The sequence below is a fragment of the Myodes glareolus genome, chromosome 2 (assembly GCF_982192425.1).
Source record: "Myodes glareolus chromosome 2, mMyoGla1.1, whole genome shotgun sequence".
Taxonomy (NCBI): Eukaryota; Metazoa; Chordata; class Mammalia; order Rodentia; family Cricetidae; genus Myodes; species Myodes glareolus.
This window is the reverse complement of record NC_142027.1, coordinates 101,258,037-101,273,875: the sequence shown is the minus strand read 5'-3', so window position 1 is coordinate 101,273,875 and position 15,839 is coordinate 101,258,037. Positions and strand designations below refer to the sequence as shown.

The 15,839-nt window shown below is 43.8% G+C and overlaps 2 protein-coding genes across 2 annotated transcripts in view; one reads left to right on the top strand and one right to left on the bottom strand.

The window, feature by feature from the left end:
* Eif2ak1 (eukaryotic translation initiation factor 2 alpha kinase 1) overlaps positions 1 to 15,839 on the top strand; it is a 37,417-nt gene that overhangs the window by 20,539 nt on the left and 1,039 nt on the right. The window contains exons 10-14 of the mRNA XM_048436794.3: positions 772 to 883; positions 2,724 to 2,824; positions 11,878 to 11,992; positions 12,198 to 12,280; positions 13,728 to 13,961. Coding sequence (XP_048292751.2) covers positions 772 to 883; positions 2,724 to 2,824; positions 11,878 to 11,992; positions 12,198 to 12,280; positions 13,728 to 13,961 — 645 coding nt within the window. The remainder of the gene's footprint in view (positions 1 to 771; positions 884 to 2,723; positions 2,825 to 11,877; positions 11,993 to 12,197; positions 12,281 to 13,727; positions 13,962 to 15,839) is intronic.
* On the bottom strand, positions 4,579 to 9,742 carry Ankrd61 (ankyrin repeat domain 61). Its single transcript, XM_048436795.3, has 3 exons — positions 9,224 to 9,742; positions 7,460 to 7,557; positions 4,579 to 5,696 (listed from the first exon to the last, which is right to left on the bottom strand). The coding sequence occupies exons 1-3, from the start codon at positions 9,437 to 9,439 to the stop codon at positions 4,751 to 4,753; spliced, it is 1,260 nt and encodes a 419-aa protein (XP_048292752.3). The 5' UTR covers positions 9,440 to 9,742; the 3' UTR covers positions 4,579 to 4,750.

Here is a 15,839-nt window from a genome sequence, read left to right as displayed (position 1 = left end):
AGATACAATGTAAAGAGGCCAGCTGTCTTAGTTACTTTTTTATTGCTGTGATAAGACACCCTGACCAAGGCAACTCACAGAAGAAAAGGTTATTTGGGGCAAACAGTTTTACAGGGTTGGAGTCTAAGACCTTCATGGCAGGGAGCATGTTGGCAGGCAGGCAGGCAGGCTGGCAGGGTGTTGGATCAATAGCAGGGAGCTCAACTTTTTTTTTTGGTTTTTTTTTTTTTGAAAATAGATTTTTTTTTATACACTATTCTGATTACCATTTCCCCTCCGCCAACTCCACACCCACCCAAATGCATACCCTTTCTCTCTCTCTCTCTCAGAATACAAACAGGCATCTAAAAAAATAATAATAGGCCAGGCAGTGGTGGCGCACGCCTTTAATCCCAGCTCTCAGGAGGCAGAGGCAGGTGAGTTCGAGGCCAGCCTGGTCTACAAGAGCTAGTTCAAGACAGGCTCTAAAGCTACAGAGAAACCCTGTCTCGAAAAACCAATGATGATGATGATGATGATGATGATGATGATGATGATGATGATGTAACAAAATGAAAATAAGCAAACCAGAATAGGTTACTTAAGGTTTCCTGCATGCAAAGCAAGCACTTTATCCACTGAGCGGCATCTCTAGCCTCAGGCTACACTGTGGCTCCTGTAGGAGACTCTAGGCAGCAGTTAGTCACGGTGTGTGACCTAGAGTGGGCCAGTATTTGTTGACAAATGAAGATAATGCGACTTGGCAGATGGCGCATGCTGTGTATCCTCTAGGTTCGGTACCACCTGATGTTGCACATCCAGATGCAGCTGTGTGAGCTCTCCCTGTGGGACTGGATAGCCGAGAGGAACAAGCGGAGCCGGGAGTATGTGGATGAAGCTGCCTGTAAGTACCATCTGTAAATCTGTTTCTTTCAGTATTTTTCAAAGCCAGCTATGAATTTGACAGCTATCTGTGATAAAGTGTTGGTATTGATGAAGGTTGATGTTAGTTGTCAGCTTAACAGGGTTTAGAATCACCTGGATTTGTTCTGCTGCACCCATGAGGGCCTAGATAGGTTAGGTTAGCCTCTGGGGATGCCTGGAGGGGCTTATCTTGATTAGGCAGCAGGGTGGGAAGACCTGCCCACTGTAGGTGGCATCTTTCCCTGGATTGTGGCCCTGGCCTATGGGACAGAGAGAAAGTAAGCTACGTGATAATAGTCATTGTTGCTTTCTCCTCCTGTGAAGAGGGGCTGTGACCTTGAACTGGGAGCTGAAATGAGTCTTTTTCTCCCTTGAGTTGCTTCTCTCAGGGTACTTTATGATGGCAACGGGAAAAGAAACCAAGACCATATTTAAATAGTAATATAGAGTTTAGGTCAATGATTTCAGATAGACTATTTTTGGTGTTTTATGTACTAAAATGTACGTATTTGTGTGGGGGCATGCACATTTGCCTGTTGTGGAGACCAGAGGTTGATTTTAGGTGTCTTCCTCAGTCATCCCTCACCTTATATTTGGGACTGTGTCTTCACTAAACTATAACTCACTGATTTGTCTGGGTTGGCTGGCTAATGAACTCCAAAGCTTTGCCTGTTTCAGAAAAGTAACCGACAGGTCCTTCTAAAACAGTAGTGTCCTTAGAGATGAGAAAAAACTGAAAAATTGTGTCCAGCCTGAGGACTTATGGGAATGGCAGTTGGGAGTGCAGACATGAACCAGCCATGCCTGTCCTTGCTTTGAACTCTTGCTGTAGCCGTTGTGTGTGTGTGCGTGGGGGGGGGGGTTCAGACCTTCCATCCCATGATTCGGGTTGAAATCAAAGACTACAGTATGAGACTCAACAATGACAGAAAAAGGGTTGGTGAGGAGGCTCAGTGGTAAATCGGCTTATCCTCTAAGCCTGACAGTCTGAGGTGGACCCCTTGGAGAAAACTGACTCCACAAGTTGTCCTCTGACCTTCACACCTGCTTTTAGTACATGGATGCTTGTGGCACATGTATATAATTCATACACATAACTTAATGTGTGTGTGTGTGTGTGTGTGTGCACATAAGTAAAGGTTTAAAAATTGAAACCCTCAACCCCTCCTCCTATTATCATGTTACTGAACTTGTTGGGAAAAGTTTTGACTGTATTCTTCATTATCCAGTCATTTTTAGCAGACCTGACAAGTGATGGATAGGAACTTCTGCCTTGAACACAATTCATCTTCCCCCACTTCCTTTTTGAGACAGGGTCTCACTGTGTAGCTCAGGTTGGCCTGGAACTAGAGGTGGTCCTCTTGTTACAATCTCCAGGTGTTACAGGATTATAAACCCGAGCTGCCGTGCCTCGGTAGTTTATGCGTTTTCTTACTCCAGTGTTTGCAATAATGTCTTAATCCAGTGTGGACTAGGACAGTAAGTTAGCCTTTGACACCAGCATGTTAAGAGCCAAAGAAGACTGAAGCTGTAATTTCATTACTTAATGCCTGCTAATTGTTTAGAAAGTCTCTAACAGAGTTCCTGGCTGAGCTTAGTACCTTTTTGGAAACATGGTGTCAAAATTGACTTTCAGTCTGTGATGGTTTTTTTTTTTTGCTAGCAAAGAATACTTCTTCCTTAATTCTATGTTTTAGACCATTCTGGAGTGTCAAAGTATCCAAAATTAATTTATTGAGAATGTTTAACATTTAAATGTTAATGTCATTTAATAAGTTCAGAGAAATAGGGATAAGAAACCATTTGTTCTTAAATTCCAGGTCCCTATGTTATGGCCAGTGTTGCAACAAAAATTTTTCAAGAATTGGTGGAAGGTGTCTTTTACATACATAACATGGGCATTGTCCACAGAGATCTGAAGGTAAGCCAGATGACCACACCTGTGAGCACAGCAATGGTGTCTCACGGGGTGACTTGATGTGAGTTCATGGAGTACAATGAGGTGACGTACCCTCATCCTTTTGTTTAGGAGGTTGTCATTGCTTTGCTGGCTTGTAAACTGTTATTCCAGAGACTCAGAACTCTTGACTGGGAAGATGACTCAGTCAATAAAGTGCTTATTGGGTAAGCACGAGGACCTGCCTTTGTATCTCTAGACTCTGCGTAGAAAGCTGCATGCAGCAACCTGTGCCCGTAATCTCGATGCTGGGGAAGCAGAGACAGACAAGAGGCCTCCTGGATTTCACTGGCCAGGTAGTCCGGGGGATTAGTTGAGAAAGATGCCCAGTGTTAACTTTTGCCTCTGAATGTATAAACACACTCGTGTGTACACACACCCTTCCAAAACAGCCCACCCCATGCTTAAAAAGAAACCCTAAAGTGAATTTGAAAGCTGTAATTTGGTGTCATTTGAACCTTTGACTTTGAAGTATGAATACAGTAAGGCATAGGGATACTGATTACTAATATAATTGGTGATGGTAAATACACTCAGTGTCAGTAGAAGTGCTCATATGTTATGGCAGCCTTAGAAATTAAAATCTGTTTCAGGAAATGGTTTGTTTGGGGTTTTGTTGTTGTTGTTGTTTGGTTTTTTGAGACAAGGGTTCTCTGTAGCTTTGGAGCCTGTCCTGGAACTAGCTCTTGTAGACCAGGCTCACCTCTTAACTCACAGATCCACCTGCCTGTCATCTGAGTGCTGGGATTAAAGGTGTGCGCCACCACTGCTCAGCTCTTTTTTTTTTTTTCCGTATCTTAAAAAAAATAAAATAAAAAGCTGCTGCTGCTGCTGCTGGTGGTGGTTGTGGTAGTGCACACACCTTTAAGCCTAGTGCTCGGGAGGCAGAGGCAGGTGGATCTCTGAGTTTCAGGCCGGTCTGGTCTACAGAGCAAGTTCTTGGACAACTGGAGCTACACAAAGAAAAACCAAATATAATAAAACCAAAAATAACAACAACAACAATCCTTTTAGCACTCATCTTTTATCCCAGCACAGGCGGCTTAGGCCAGTCTAGAGCTTTTCAGGGCTCTGTACTCTGAAAATACAATTCTAGCAGACAGGAGGATCAGTTAGCTTGAGGTCAGCCTGGACTACTACCTTGCTGGAGTGGGTGGACCCACTTGTTTGTCCCAGCCGCCCAGCTAGCTTAGCCCCAAAATAACCACACAGAAAATGTATTAATTAAATCACTGCTTGACCCATTAGCTCTAGTTTTTTATTGGCTAATTCTTACATCTTAATTTAACCTATTTCTATTAATCTGTGTATCACCACATGACAGTGGCTTACCGGGAAAGATTCAGCATGTCTGTCTCTGGCGGCTCCATGGGTATCTCTGTCACTCTGCCTTCTTCCTCCCAGCATTCCATTTAATTTTCCCCACCTACCTAAGTTCTGCCCTATCAAGGGCCCAAAGCAGTTTCTTTATTAACCAATGAAAGCAGCACAAAGACAAAAGGACCTCCTATACCACTACCTCATCTCGCAAAACCAAAAATAAACCACCCCACAAAACAAAGAGAAAACCCCATAGGGACTATTTTAGTTTTATTTCATAAAAGACTATCAGGAAAAACCAAAATATACTTTCTTTTATGGTTGATAAATCTTAAAGCAATTAGCTCACTTTTCAAGCCAAAATTAAGTCATGGGAAAGGCATCTAAATGAAACTTTAGAAGACAATGAGAGTTAATGTGCAGGTCACTTTAATTTTTTGGAAAAGGATTAAGGACCAATAGTTTGTACATTGCAATGTAAAGTTAAGTTCAAGTGTTTTCTGGTCCACATCCAGCCAGAAAACACAGTTTGAGTTGCTAAGGCTCTCTGGCACTGAAGGTGTGGAGTTCTCATTTTAACAGGTAGTCAAAGTCATGAAAGGCATATACGGACTTCCATAGTTTCTCAGGGAGATGCTGCTTCAGGTAGAACTTATACTTCTCACCATAAATATTTCTGATATTTCTCTTACAGATGGCCTCTAGGGATAAAGGTTTTTTCATTAATTTTATTAGAGTTTTCCTTAAGAGGTGGAATTCTGGTTGCATGATTCCTGCAGGTAGAATCCCTTGTTTATTTCTCAGTCTTAAAGGGTAAGAGTAATAAAGTAGCCTAGCCAGGAGCGATGCATCTCTGATATTGGAACTGCGCTGAAGGTACATATATATCGCAGATTCCCCATTTCTTGTTAAGATGTTAACGTCTGCTTCAAATTCCAGCAAGAGATTGATTATTACCTCTCTGCCTCCAAAACATGCCTTGTGCAGAGCTGTTTGGCCTTTGTGGTCTTGGGCATTGACCTGGGCTCCATGGTTTAGCAGCAGGCGGATGCAACCCACCCCCGCTGCCAGCAGCTGACCAGCTTTGCTTGACGCGGTGCGCACGGCTAGCTTCAGAGCTGTGTTTCCAGTATTTGAGCTGGCGCAGTTCACATTGGCCCCACAGGCGATGAGTGTCTCTATCATGTTTTTGTCCAGTATTTCTGCAGCCATGTGGAGGGGCGTCATGCTTTCTCTGTTCATAGCATTGACCTGGGCACCATTTTGAACCAAAAGGGTAAGAACTGGATAGATCCCATGCTTTATGGCCAGGTGGAGGGGAGAATGTTTGTCGTCCTTGTCTGCCTGGGCATTCACTTGAACTCCATGTTCACACAAAATGCGTAGACATATGACAGCATTGTTCTGAATGTCTGCCAGGAGCTTTTGGATCAGAGTGTTTGTTTTAGACCACGTGGTCAAAGTGACTGGCCAGTTTAGCAGCAGCTGGTGAAGAGTGTTGAAGCCTTGAGCATCCCTGGAAAGGATTTATCACAGGTTAAGCCAGTTACATTCCACAAAGGGACTCTTCCCCATGAAGAATTAATGCTCAGGAAGGCAACATTGACTGCAAGTAACCCCTTCTAATTCATTCCCCCCCCCATGAGGATGCTGTAGATATAAGTTGATGTGTGTGTGTGTGTGTGTACATGCTCAGGTACATAAGAACTCATGTACATGTGGAGGTCAGAGGTCAATAATAAGTGTATTTCTTGACTGTTCTCCACCTTATTTTTTGAGACAGGGTCTCTTGACAGACTCATTGACTCTGCTAGACTGGCGATCCATGTGTTCCTTCCCCCACACTCCCGGCACTGGGGTTCTAAACCATGTGCTCCTGCTCTCCGCTTTTATACCAGTGCTGGGGAGTGAACTCAAGTCTTTATGTGTGGGTGACAGGTACTTACTGACTTAGCTGTCTCCCTAAGCCCGTTAGTTACTTTAAAGAAGTGGTGGCAGTCTGTGTTGCTGGATGCCTTAAGGCTTTTTTTAGTCCCTGCTGAGTGGGTCTTAGGTTCTTAGAGAAGCCTATTTAAGCTTGGTTGCTCCATCTGGAACTGTGGTTCCTTTAAGGCTGTCCCTTGGTTGTTTCTACTATATTCCCAGAATCATGCATGGCTCTGGGCTGGTTCCCCGGGTATTCAGTAAAAATGTGTGGACTTAGGTCTGAGCTATGGCTATCTCAACAGTGAACACTACGGGCCAGAACTTCCATTCCCTCGGTGTCCTGCTTTTCGCCTGTCCTCTCCCTGACACGTTCACTCACAAGTGGAGGAGAGTCAGTGGCAGGACTTGAATCTGGACACCTGCATTTCTCTGAAGCCAATGAAGCCACACATCCTGCTCCAACCCAGGTGGAATGAGTGGACCCTCATCTCAGGATTGCCGGCAAAATGTCTTTGTTGTGGCAGTGAAAAGGGAAGGTTTATCCTGAGAACTAGACTGCTTCCCTGACATTAGGAGCTGCTGTCCAGTTCACCCAGACTTATCTGTGAGAAGGCCTAAGGCTGGGGTTTGAAGAAACAGCAGGACATCTCAGCCTCCTGAGGGCATGCGTAGTCTGGCATGGAAAGCAGGCAGGCTAACTGAATGGTGCATGGGGGCAATGTTCTGGATAGGTGCAGAACCTCATGGGGGGGTGGGGGAGGGTCTAGGGCAGGAACGTGCCTTTGAGGAGCTCCTGAAGAGACAGGATGAGATGGTGGCTCAGGCCGAGACCGGCCAGCCATGGAGAAGCTTTGCCGAGCTGGAGCTGGTGGTGCCAGAAGAGGGTGCAAACACAAGATCTGTTGGGCGGATTTTCTGAGCAGGATGAGGATTGTATCCTGAGTTGTATTATTTCTACATCGTATATATAATTGTTTGATTTATCCAAATGTAGTCATTGGGCCATAGTGTTCAAGAATCAGGGATAAGAGGTGAACAAGGTGACCTCTCTCGGCTGAAGCGAAGGTCACTGGAGGGTCATGCGCAGGCAGCCCAGCATCTGTTTGTTTTCCCTTTCTTACTTTTCCTCGTGTCCAGTGTCCTGAGTGCTGTAGTCCAGACTACAGCTGAGCCACCACTTCCTGTGTGTTCATTTACCTGGCTGGTCAGTATGCTTGTGTTTCGTCCCAGCTTCTCAGTCTCTCACCCTGTCAGTGAAGTAAGTCCATCCTAACCTAGTCTGGACCCAGCGTGGGACACATGTCTGAATCACTCACGTGCACCCCCTCACTTAGGCACGTTAAGTTAACTTACCTTACTTCTGGGTTAGCCCCATGTTGTAACAAGCAAAGCAAACTTTGTGGCTTGTGGTATTCGGCGGCCAGATGGATAGGGAAGATATCATTTGTGTGCTGTTGGGAAACCACAACAAACATGGCTTACGTACACAGTGCCACTCAGCATGGCTCGCTGGTCTAAGGGCTAAGTACTAAGCATTTGATTGGCATTTCTTCAGTTTCTGCATTGTGATTTTTGCTTTTCTTTTTTTTGAGGGGGGGGCGTGTAGGGGGTAGTCTCTCTATGTTTACCAACCTAACCTGGATCTCACAGAGAAATCCACCTGTCTCTGCCTCTCAGGTGCTGAGAGTAAAGCTACCATTCCTGGCTAAAGATTTTCCTTTTTGTTGCCTTTTTTGTTTCTTTTTAAAAACATAGTTTTTAATTTATTTATTTGTGCTGTATTACATTGGTGTTTTCCCTACATGTGTGTTTGTGTGAGGGTGTCAGATTCCCTGGAACTGGAGTTACAGACCGTTGTGCTACCATATTGGTGCTGAGAATTGAACCCAGGTCCTCTGAAAGAGCATCCAGTTCTCTGAACCACTGAGCCATCTCTCCATCCCCCTGTTGCTTGTTTTAAATGACCCATAGCTGGTGAATTTTAAATTACAGAATTTGTGTTTTAGAGCTAGGCATGTTGGTACACGCCTGTAAATAACCCTGTATCACCTAGAAGGTGGAGGTGGGTCAAAAATGCAAGGCCATCTTGTACATAGACTCTATATCATATCCATCTCCCCCCCCCCGCCCCCGTGAATTCTCGAGGCAGTTGAAATAACAAAGCTTTGAAAATTAATTCCTATAAAGAACTCTTGGTATAAAGTCAGTAGCAAATTGCTTTGAAGTAATTTTGTCCTTAAATTAACCCACAAGTTGATTAACAAGAACATGTTATATTTTATGTCTTGCCAAAGCCATTATCAGCTGTGAAACTTGCATTTCCAAGGTTTTCAGCTGTGATTAGCTCAGCTGCTTATACTAGTTCTTAAATACATATGGAAGCTTTATGCCTCGACTGCAAAATGAGAAAGAGAGACCACAAGTGAAAAAGGAGGGGCTGGCTTATTTTGGGGGGTGGGGGAGAAAAAGGGAACGCTAATTACAAAGCAGTAATCAAGCAGCAACCTTGGCAGCTCATCCCTGCAATTCCAGCACGTGGGAGGCAGAGATCAAAGGACTGTTACGTGCTTTAGGCCAGCTTGGGGAAGTTGGTGCGTTCTAGGCACCTTCTTTACTCTATAGCCTGAACTATAGAGTAAAACCCTGCCTCAAACAAGACAAAACATGTAGGAAAGTGTGCATGCATCAGAAGTGAAAACCCAGTCTACGTGACGTAATCACTGTGGGCATAGTTGGAGAGGATGGTGTGTTTTTCCCATCCATTTGTGTGGGGAGAGTGGAAGGGCCAGTTGCAGACTGGGGTATATTGGACCTGGGTGCTGACCTATGTGTTGTGAAGCCATGAAGGGCTCAGGGAGTCCCCAGGGCACTGGGGGTAGTTCTTCCCAAAACTTCTGACAGATTTTGGTGGTTTTTTGTTCCTTTGCTTTGTTTTGTTTTGTTCTTGAGACATGATCTCACGCTGTAGCTCAAGCAAACCTAGAATTTACTATGTATCCCAGGCTAGCCTTGAACTTGAGGCCATCCTCTTGCCTCAGCTGCCAAAGTGCTGGGATTAGAAGGGTTACCACCACTTCCAGCTCTGTTGTTTTAAAATGCCTGAGAGAGAGAGAGTACCTGGTTCAGAAGTAGTCTGCAGCTGGTGGGGTTGACCAGGATGTTCAAGGGCTGGTTGACAGGGTGGGTCCTGAGGAGTTTCTTGATTGTGTTACAGTCTTCCTTGATTATAGCCCCGTAGAGTCTAGAGTGCAGCGTGGTGACTGAGGTGTCATCCTGTGGCGTGGCAGTGTCAGCCATGGGCTCTTTGCTGCCCCTCTTGGTTATGTTCCCCATGAGGACGTCTCTAGAGCAGGGGTTTGCAAGGTGAGTGGATACTGTTGTGGAATTGGTCACTTTCTGTCTCTTATGATGATGACCCCCTCAGCTCTGTTCTAGAACTCTTTTAGAATTGTGTATGTCAACTGAATCCCTTTCTATACTGGAGCCAGCCCTCATGAGACTTTGTTCCCTTGTGCTAAGTGCAAGCACAGTTTCTCCGCTTTTCTACTCAGTTATTAGCAAACAAAACAGAAACCCCCAAACTGGCATCTTATAGCTAAAATCATTTCCCTTTTTTTTTGCATCAACTGTAATAAAATCTAACAGGGCCAGTGAGCTGGCCAGGGGTAAGATGCCTAGCACCAAACATGACAGCCTGAGCTCTGTCCTGGGGATCCACATGGTAAAAATGCTGCAAGTTGTCCTCTGACCCCCATCCTCATGCCTTGGTGTGCATGCACACACACAGATTATTATTTTTTTTTTACTTGATATATATTGAGCTCTACATTTTTCTTTGCTCCCCTCCCTGCTTCTCCCGTCCCTCCTTCAACCTACCTCCAAGGTCCCCATGCTCCCAATTTACTCAGGAGATCTTGTCTTTTTCTACTTCCCATGTAGATTAGATCTATGTAAGTCTCTCTTAATGTCCACATTGTTGTCTAAGTTCTCTGGGATTGTGATTTGTAGGCTGGCTTTTTTTTTTTTTTTGCTTTATGTTTTAAAACCACCTATGAGTGAGTACATGTGATAATTGTCTTTCTGTGTCTGGGTTACCTCACTCAAAATGATGTTTTCTAGCTCCATCCATTTGCCTGCAAAATTCAAGCTGTCATTTTTTTCTGTTGTGTAGTACTCCATTGTGTAAATGTAACACATTTTCCTTATCCATTCTTCAATCGAGGGGTATTTAGGTTGTTTCCAGGTTCTGGATTTGACAAACAATGTTGCTATGAACATAGTTGAGCACATGTCCTTGTGGCACGATTGAGCATCCTTTGCATATATATACCCAAAAGTGGTATTACTGGGTCTTGAGGAAGGTTGTTCCCTAATTTTCTGAGAAATTGCCACACTGACATCCAAAGGGGTTGTACCAGCTTGCATTCCCACCAGCAATGCAGAAGTGTTCCCTTTTCCCCACAACCTCTCCAGCATAAGTTGTCATCAGTGTTTTTGATCTTGGCCATTCTTACAGGTGTAAGATGGAATCTTTGTTTTAATTTGCGTTTCTCTAATGACTAAGGATGTTGAACATTTCCTTTAGATTCCTCTGTTGAGAGTTCTCTGTTTAGGTCTGTACTCCATTTTTTTTTATTGGATTATGTGTTCTTTTGTTGTCCAATTTCTTGAATTCTTTGTATATTTTGGAAATTAGACCTCTGTCTGATGTGGGGCTGGTGAAGATCTTTTCCCATTCTGTAGACTGTCGTTTTGTCTTGTTGACCGTGTCCTTTACTTTACAGAAGCTTTTCAGTTTCAGGAGGTCCCATTTATTAATTGTTTCTCTCAGTGCCTGTTACACACAGTTTTTTTAAGAACCAAAACTCTTAGCAGGACCAAAACACAGTGGGTCATTTACTAACAAAAGTAAATTACACTTAGTGGAAGATTGCAACTTTTAATCTGTTTTCATTTTAGTAAACTCTTTTCTCCCAGTTAGATGATAATGCTGCTGCTGTTGCTGTTGTTTGAAACAGGTAGCTCTGGCTTGCTTCAAACTGGCTAGGTAACTGAGGATGACCTTGAACTTGTGATCTTGCCTCCACCTCTCTAGTGCTGGATTGCAGACGTGTGTTACTTTATGCATTGCTGGAGTTAGAACACGGTGCTTTGTTTATTCAGGCAAACACTGCCAGCTGAACTACATCCCCTGCCTCTTCTCCTCTTCTAAGTTTTAATTTTTTAAATTAAAACTTGTTCCTGAGTGGCAAGCTTTTTCAGGGGTGTGTGTGTGTGTGTGTGTGTGTGTGTGTGTGTGTGTGTGTGGTGTGCTCAGCGTGTGTGTGCCAAAAGAGGATTTTAGGTGTCCTGCTCCATCACTCTCTACTTTATTCCCTTGGTACCGTGCCTCTCCCTGAACCTGGAGCCAACAAGCACCGTTGAGCCTCTTGTATAATACTGGGGTTAGCACTCCTGCAGTCCCACTCAACTTTTTACTTTAGTGCTGGGGACTTGAACTCAGCTCCTCTTGCTTGCACAGCCAACACTCTACTCAATGAGCCACCTACTTAGCCTAGCAACTTTTTGTTTGAGAGAGAGTTTTGTTGTATAGTCCTTGATGACTTCCTCACAATGTAAACCTGATTGGTATTATATTCACATTTGGTCCTCCTGCCTCTGCCTCCCAAGTTCTTACATTACAGGTATGAACCTGCATGCCTGGCAACTCTTAACACAAGTTTCCATATTTGTTTTAAGAAAACTGAGTTGACTTTTCCTGTTTATTATAGCCTAGAAATATTTTCCTTCATGGTCCTGATCAGCAAGTAAAAATAGGAGACTTTGGTCTGGCCTGTGCAGACATCATACACAAGAGCTCAGATTGGACCAACCGAAATGGAAAGGGTAAGGATTTATTTGTTCACTTATGTTGTTTCTTTTTGCCCTTAAAAATATATATAGAGAGGCATAGTTGAACATGGCCTTACGTACAACAAATCAGAACTTTCATAGCAAAGCTCAGCTGAGGCCAAGAGGCAGCTGTTCCCTCAGGAGCCACAGTGCTCTGGTCACATTGCAGTCCATGGCTTAATGACCTTTTCCATTGCAGGAACAGCAGCACACACATCCAAAGTGGGGACTTGTCTATATGCGTCACCTGAACAGTTGGAGGGGTCCGAATATGATGCCAAGGTAGTGTTTGTTTCCCCCTTTCCTCAGCTTGTCAAGTAGAGCAGTGAGTGCAGCTCTGTGGGAGAGGTGCTCCAGGCAGGATCTGTCACGTCAGACACACACAGACACACAGACACACACAACTAAATGATGAAACCAAAAAAAAAAAAAAGAGAGAGAGAGATTCCCTATTCAGCTGACTACGTGCGTGTTGCCTTTAGGCTATTTGACCATTTCAAAATCCATGGATGTCACTAAATGTTGAAGTCAGCCTTCCATTTAAAATGTCACCATTCGCCTCCGGAGGCTAGACTATGAAGTAGGTCCCTTCAGCCTTTTGTTCCTCGACTTTCTGGCTTAGGTAAACAAATGGTTTTGGGCAGTGTGCCACCTGACTGTCCTTGAAAGGGAATAGACACTGTAAACTTTTAAGTTTTTGTTTCTTGAAAAGTGTTAAATGCCTTTTGTTTTATTTTAATTTTTAAAACATTCTATACTTTCCTCTGGTACTTTAATGATTTTTAGGATTAAAGGGGTGTGCCACCTCCTCCCAGCTCCTTTTTACTTTTTTAAGACGGGGTCTGTATGGCCCAGGCTGACTTCCAGCTCACGGTCTTCCCACCCCAGCCTCCTAAGTGCTGGCATTATTACAGGTGTGGGCTGCCATTTCTGGTTCTTACAATAAACCCATTTTCAGTGTAGCCGCCTAGTCAGTGATCCTTTTAATGCGTCAGTGACTGGAAGAGTTTCCGGAAAAATCCATTGCTATCCTTAAGAGTCTGTCTTCCTAATAAACTGCCTTAGGTGAAACAGAACAGGTTTTTATGTGGTTTTACATATTAACAAGAGTGCTTAGGCTGGAAAACTGACTCAGTGGCTAAGAGTTTTTGCTGCTCTTTCAGAAACAAAGTTTGGTTCCCAACACCCACATCAGGCTGCACAGTTGTGTGGATTCCACTTCCAAGGAATCTCATGCCCTCTTCTGGTCTGTGGGCACCCTCACATATGTGGCACCCACTCACATAAATTTAAAAAAAAAGATCTTGAAAAAGAAAAGTGCTCAGTTATGAATAGAGGCAGAGGCTAGCCTTACTAGGACCCGGTGACAATTTCCTGTTGCTATAGTAGCAGTTGTGAGTGTAGTCATTTTGCCCGGGTCACTCTCTCAGGTCCGGATTATGGTGGGCTGGTGGGAAGATGTCCCTATTGTAGAGTAATGACTGCTGTGTCTATTGGGAGATATCCCTGCCCTTTAGCCAGCTATTGTCCTCCAGGTTCATGAATGCCCTCTCTGGGTATAAAAGGGATGGAATTAGGAAAGTCCCAGATGTGTCTTACCTGAAGCAGGAGGCATCCTGCTGTGTTGTTCTTTGCTCTCTTAGGCATCCTTACTTGGGAGGCTCTGCTGTTAGAAGGGCTCTCCTAACTTTGTTACAAACCTTTGCATGCCCGTTTCCCTCCTGTGCAGTCGGATATGTATAGCTTGGGTGTGATCCTGCTCGAGCTCTTTCAGCCTTTCGGGACAGAAATGGAGCGAGCAGCAGTCTTGACAGGCATAAGGACTGGCCGGATACCCGAATCCCTTAGTAAAAGGTGTCCGGTGCAAGCCAAGTATATCCAGCTCCTAACTGGAAAGAATGCATCGCAGAGGCCGTCTGCTCTTCAGCTGCTGCAGAGTGAGCTTTTCCAGACAGCTGGGAATGTACGTAACTTTTTCTTTTTTAATAGTAGATACTGAACAGTCGCTTTGGGTTGGGTATGGTCCCAAGAGCTTGCTTATTTATTTATCGATAAATAACCCCCACAGAGTTGTCCTCTGACACCCCAAGTTGGATTCCCTAGAACCCATAGAAAGGTGGAGAACACACACCACCCCCCATATACGGTCCATGGCATGAACACCTCCTCCCAACCATAAACACACACCTAACAATAAATAAAAATAAAAGTCTGTCCTGTACTATGGGACAGATTATTTTACACCACAGTACAGATCTTCAAACCAACATCTTTGTTTCGTGGTAGCCAGTGAAATCTAACATTTCTTTTTTTTCATGCTGAATAAAATATGAAACTCAAAATAGAATTTGTTTCAGTTGTTGGTTTATGGAAACAGAATAGTTAAGTCTATACTCATAGTTCCCTAAGAGTTCAGGGAATTTATACTGAATATAAAACTGAATTTATACAAATAGCAAAGGCTTATCCATAGTCCAGGTAAGCAATGGCAAACTGCCAAGCAGCTGTTCTAATTGTAGTCTAGGCTATAGCTTCTTTTCTGTCCTCATCTTGCTAAGTCAGGAGAAAGGTTCTAGTTTTTCCTGCCTAACCTGGGATTTTTACACAGCTGTAATAAAAAGGGCAGTGGTTCTAAGCAGAATGGACAGTAGTGGTAGGGATGACCTCTGCATGTCTTTCAGCATGCCACATTCTGAAACTGGCTTTCTCCTGCCATATGGCTATGGTGCCAAGATAGTGTTTCCTCTACATGTGGAAACAATAGGTGATTCATACTTTTCTTGGTCTAGAAACCTAAGGCTTCATTAAAGGTTGATTTAAAATGTATTATTTAGCGAGCCTGGCCAGCTTTGACATTGCAACAGAAGTTCATGTACGAAGTTTACAGACCCAAGTGATAAATGTGTGTGTGATTGTATATGTACCCACACACTCAAATTTTAATCAGATTATAGTTCTGTGTAGAGCCACCACCACCTTATATAATAGTCACATGTGGCCTGTGGGCCCTAGGCTGGCCCTTGATGTCTCGTGCTACTCAAAGTATGATCTCTAAATCAGCGGCCAGCCTACCAAGAGTCAGCATCTGCATTTGAGCAGGATTTCCAGATTATGTTCAGTATTTGAATAGCACAAGTATCAAGACTTTCCAGGTGTAGTTCCCAAGTCAGAATGTAGTGTGAGAATATGGTAACATTCTCTGGCCTTCTCTTCTCCACTCCCCTAACCTACTAACAAATTCTGGGAAGACAAGGAGTGGAGGTCTGCACTTTATGAATCCCAGAAGTGATTCTGATTGGTACTAGCTTGTGAACCACTTTTGTGACTTTTTGAAAGCTAGCTAGGAGGCTAGGAAAGTGGTTCATTAAGAAAGGGGCTTGCCTCAAAAATATCAAGGTTGGCAAAACAGGTCAGTGGGTATGGGCACTTACTGCCAAGTCTGGTAGTCATTTCAATCCTTGGAACACTCATAGTGGAACTTTTGACCGCCACATGTGCATCATGGTACGTGTAAACACCCACACACATACACAAAAATAAATGTTAAGATCTAATTTCTAATTATAAAAAAAATTAAATACCCAAGTTTGATGGCATACGCCTGTAATCTTAATGATGTTGAGGTGAAAAGAGGCAGATCCCTGGCAGTTCACAAGCCAATTGTTTTGGCCTGGGTGGCAAGTGAAGTTCCAAGTTAATGCCTTGTAAACTAGCAGACAGATGTACCACTATCATGGACTGACAGACTTTGAAGGAAGACACCTGCCTCTGTTAATGGAGCATTTGCAGGCTAGAAGTATCACATAATTATAGTCAGTACTGTGGCAACTTGACCCTTGCA

Coding starts and splice junctions, on each gene's coding strand:
- Ankrd61 (XM_048436795.3), bottom strand. CDS start 9,439: ATGGGGAACATAACCAAGAGGGGCAGCAAAGAGCCCATGGCTGACACT. Junction 7,558..9,223: donor GCAGACTACTTCTGAACCAG/GTACTCTCTCTC, acceptor GTTTCCCAACAG/CACACAAATGATATCTTCCC. Junction 5,697..7,459: donor GGGGCTAACCCAGAAGTAAG/GTAAGTTAACTT, acceptor AATCCTTTCCAG/GGATGCTCAAGGCTTCAACA.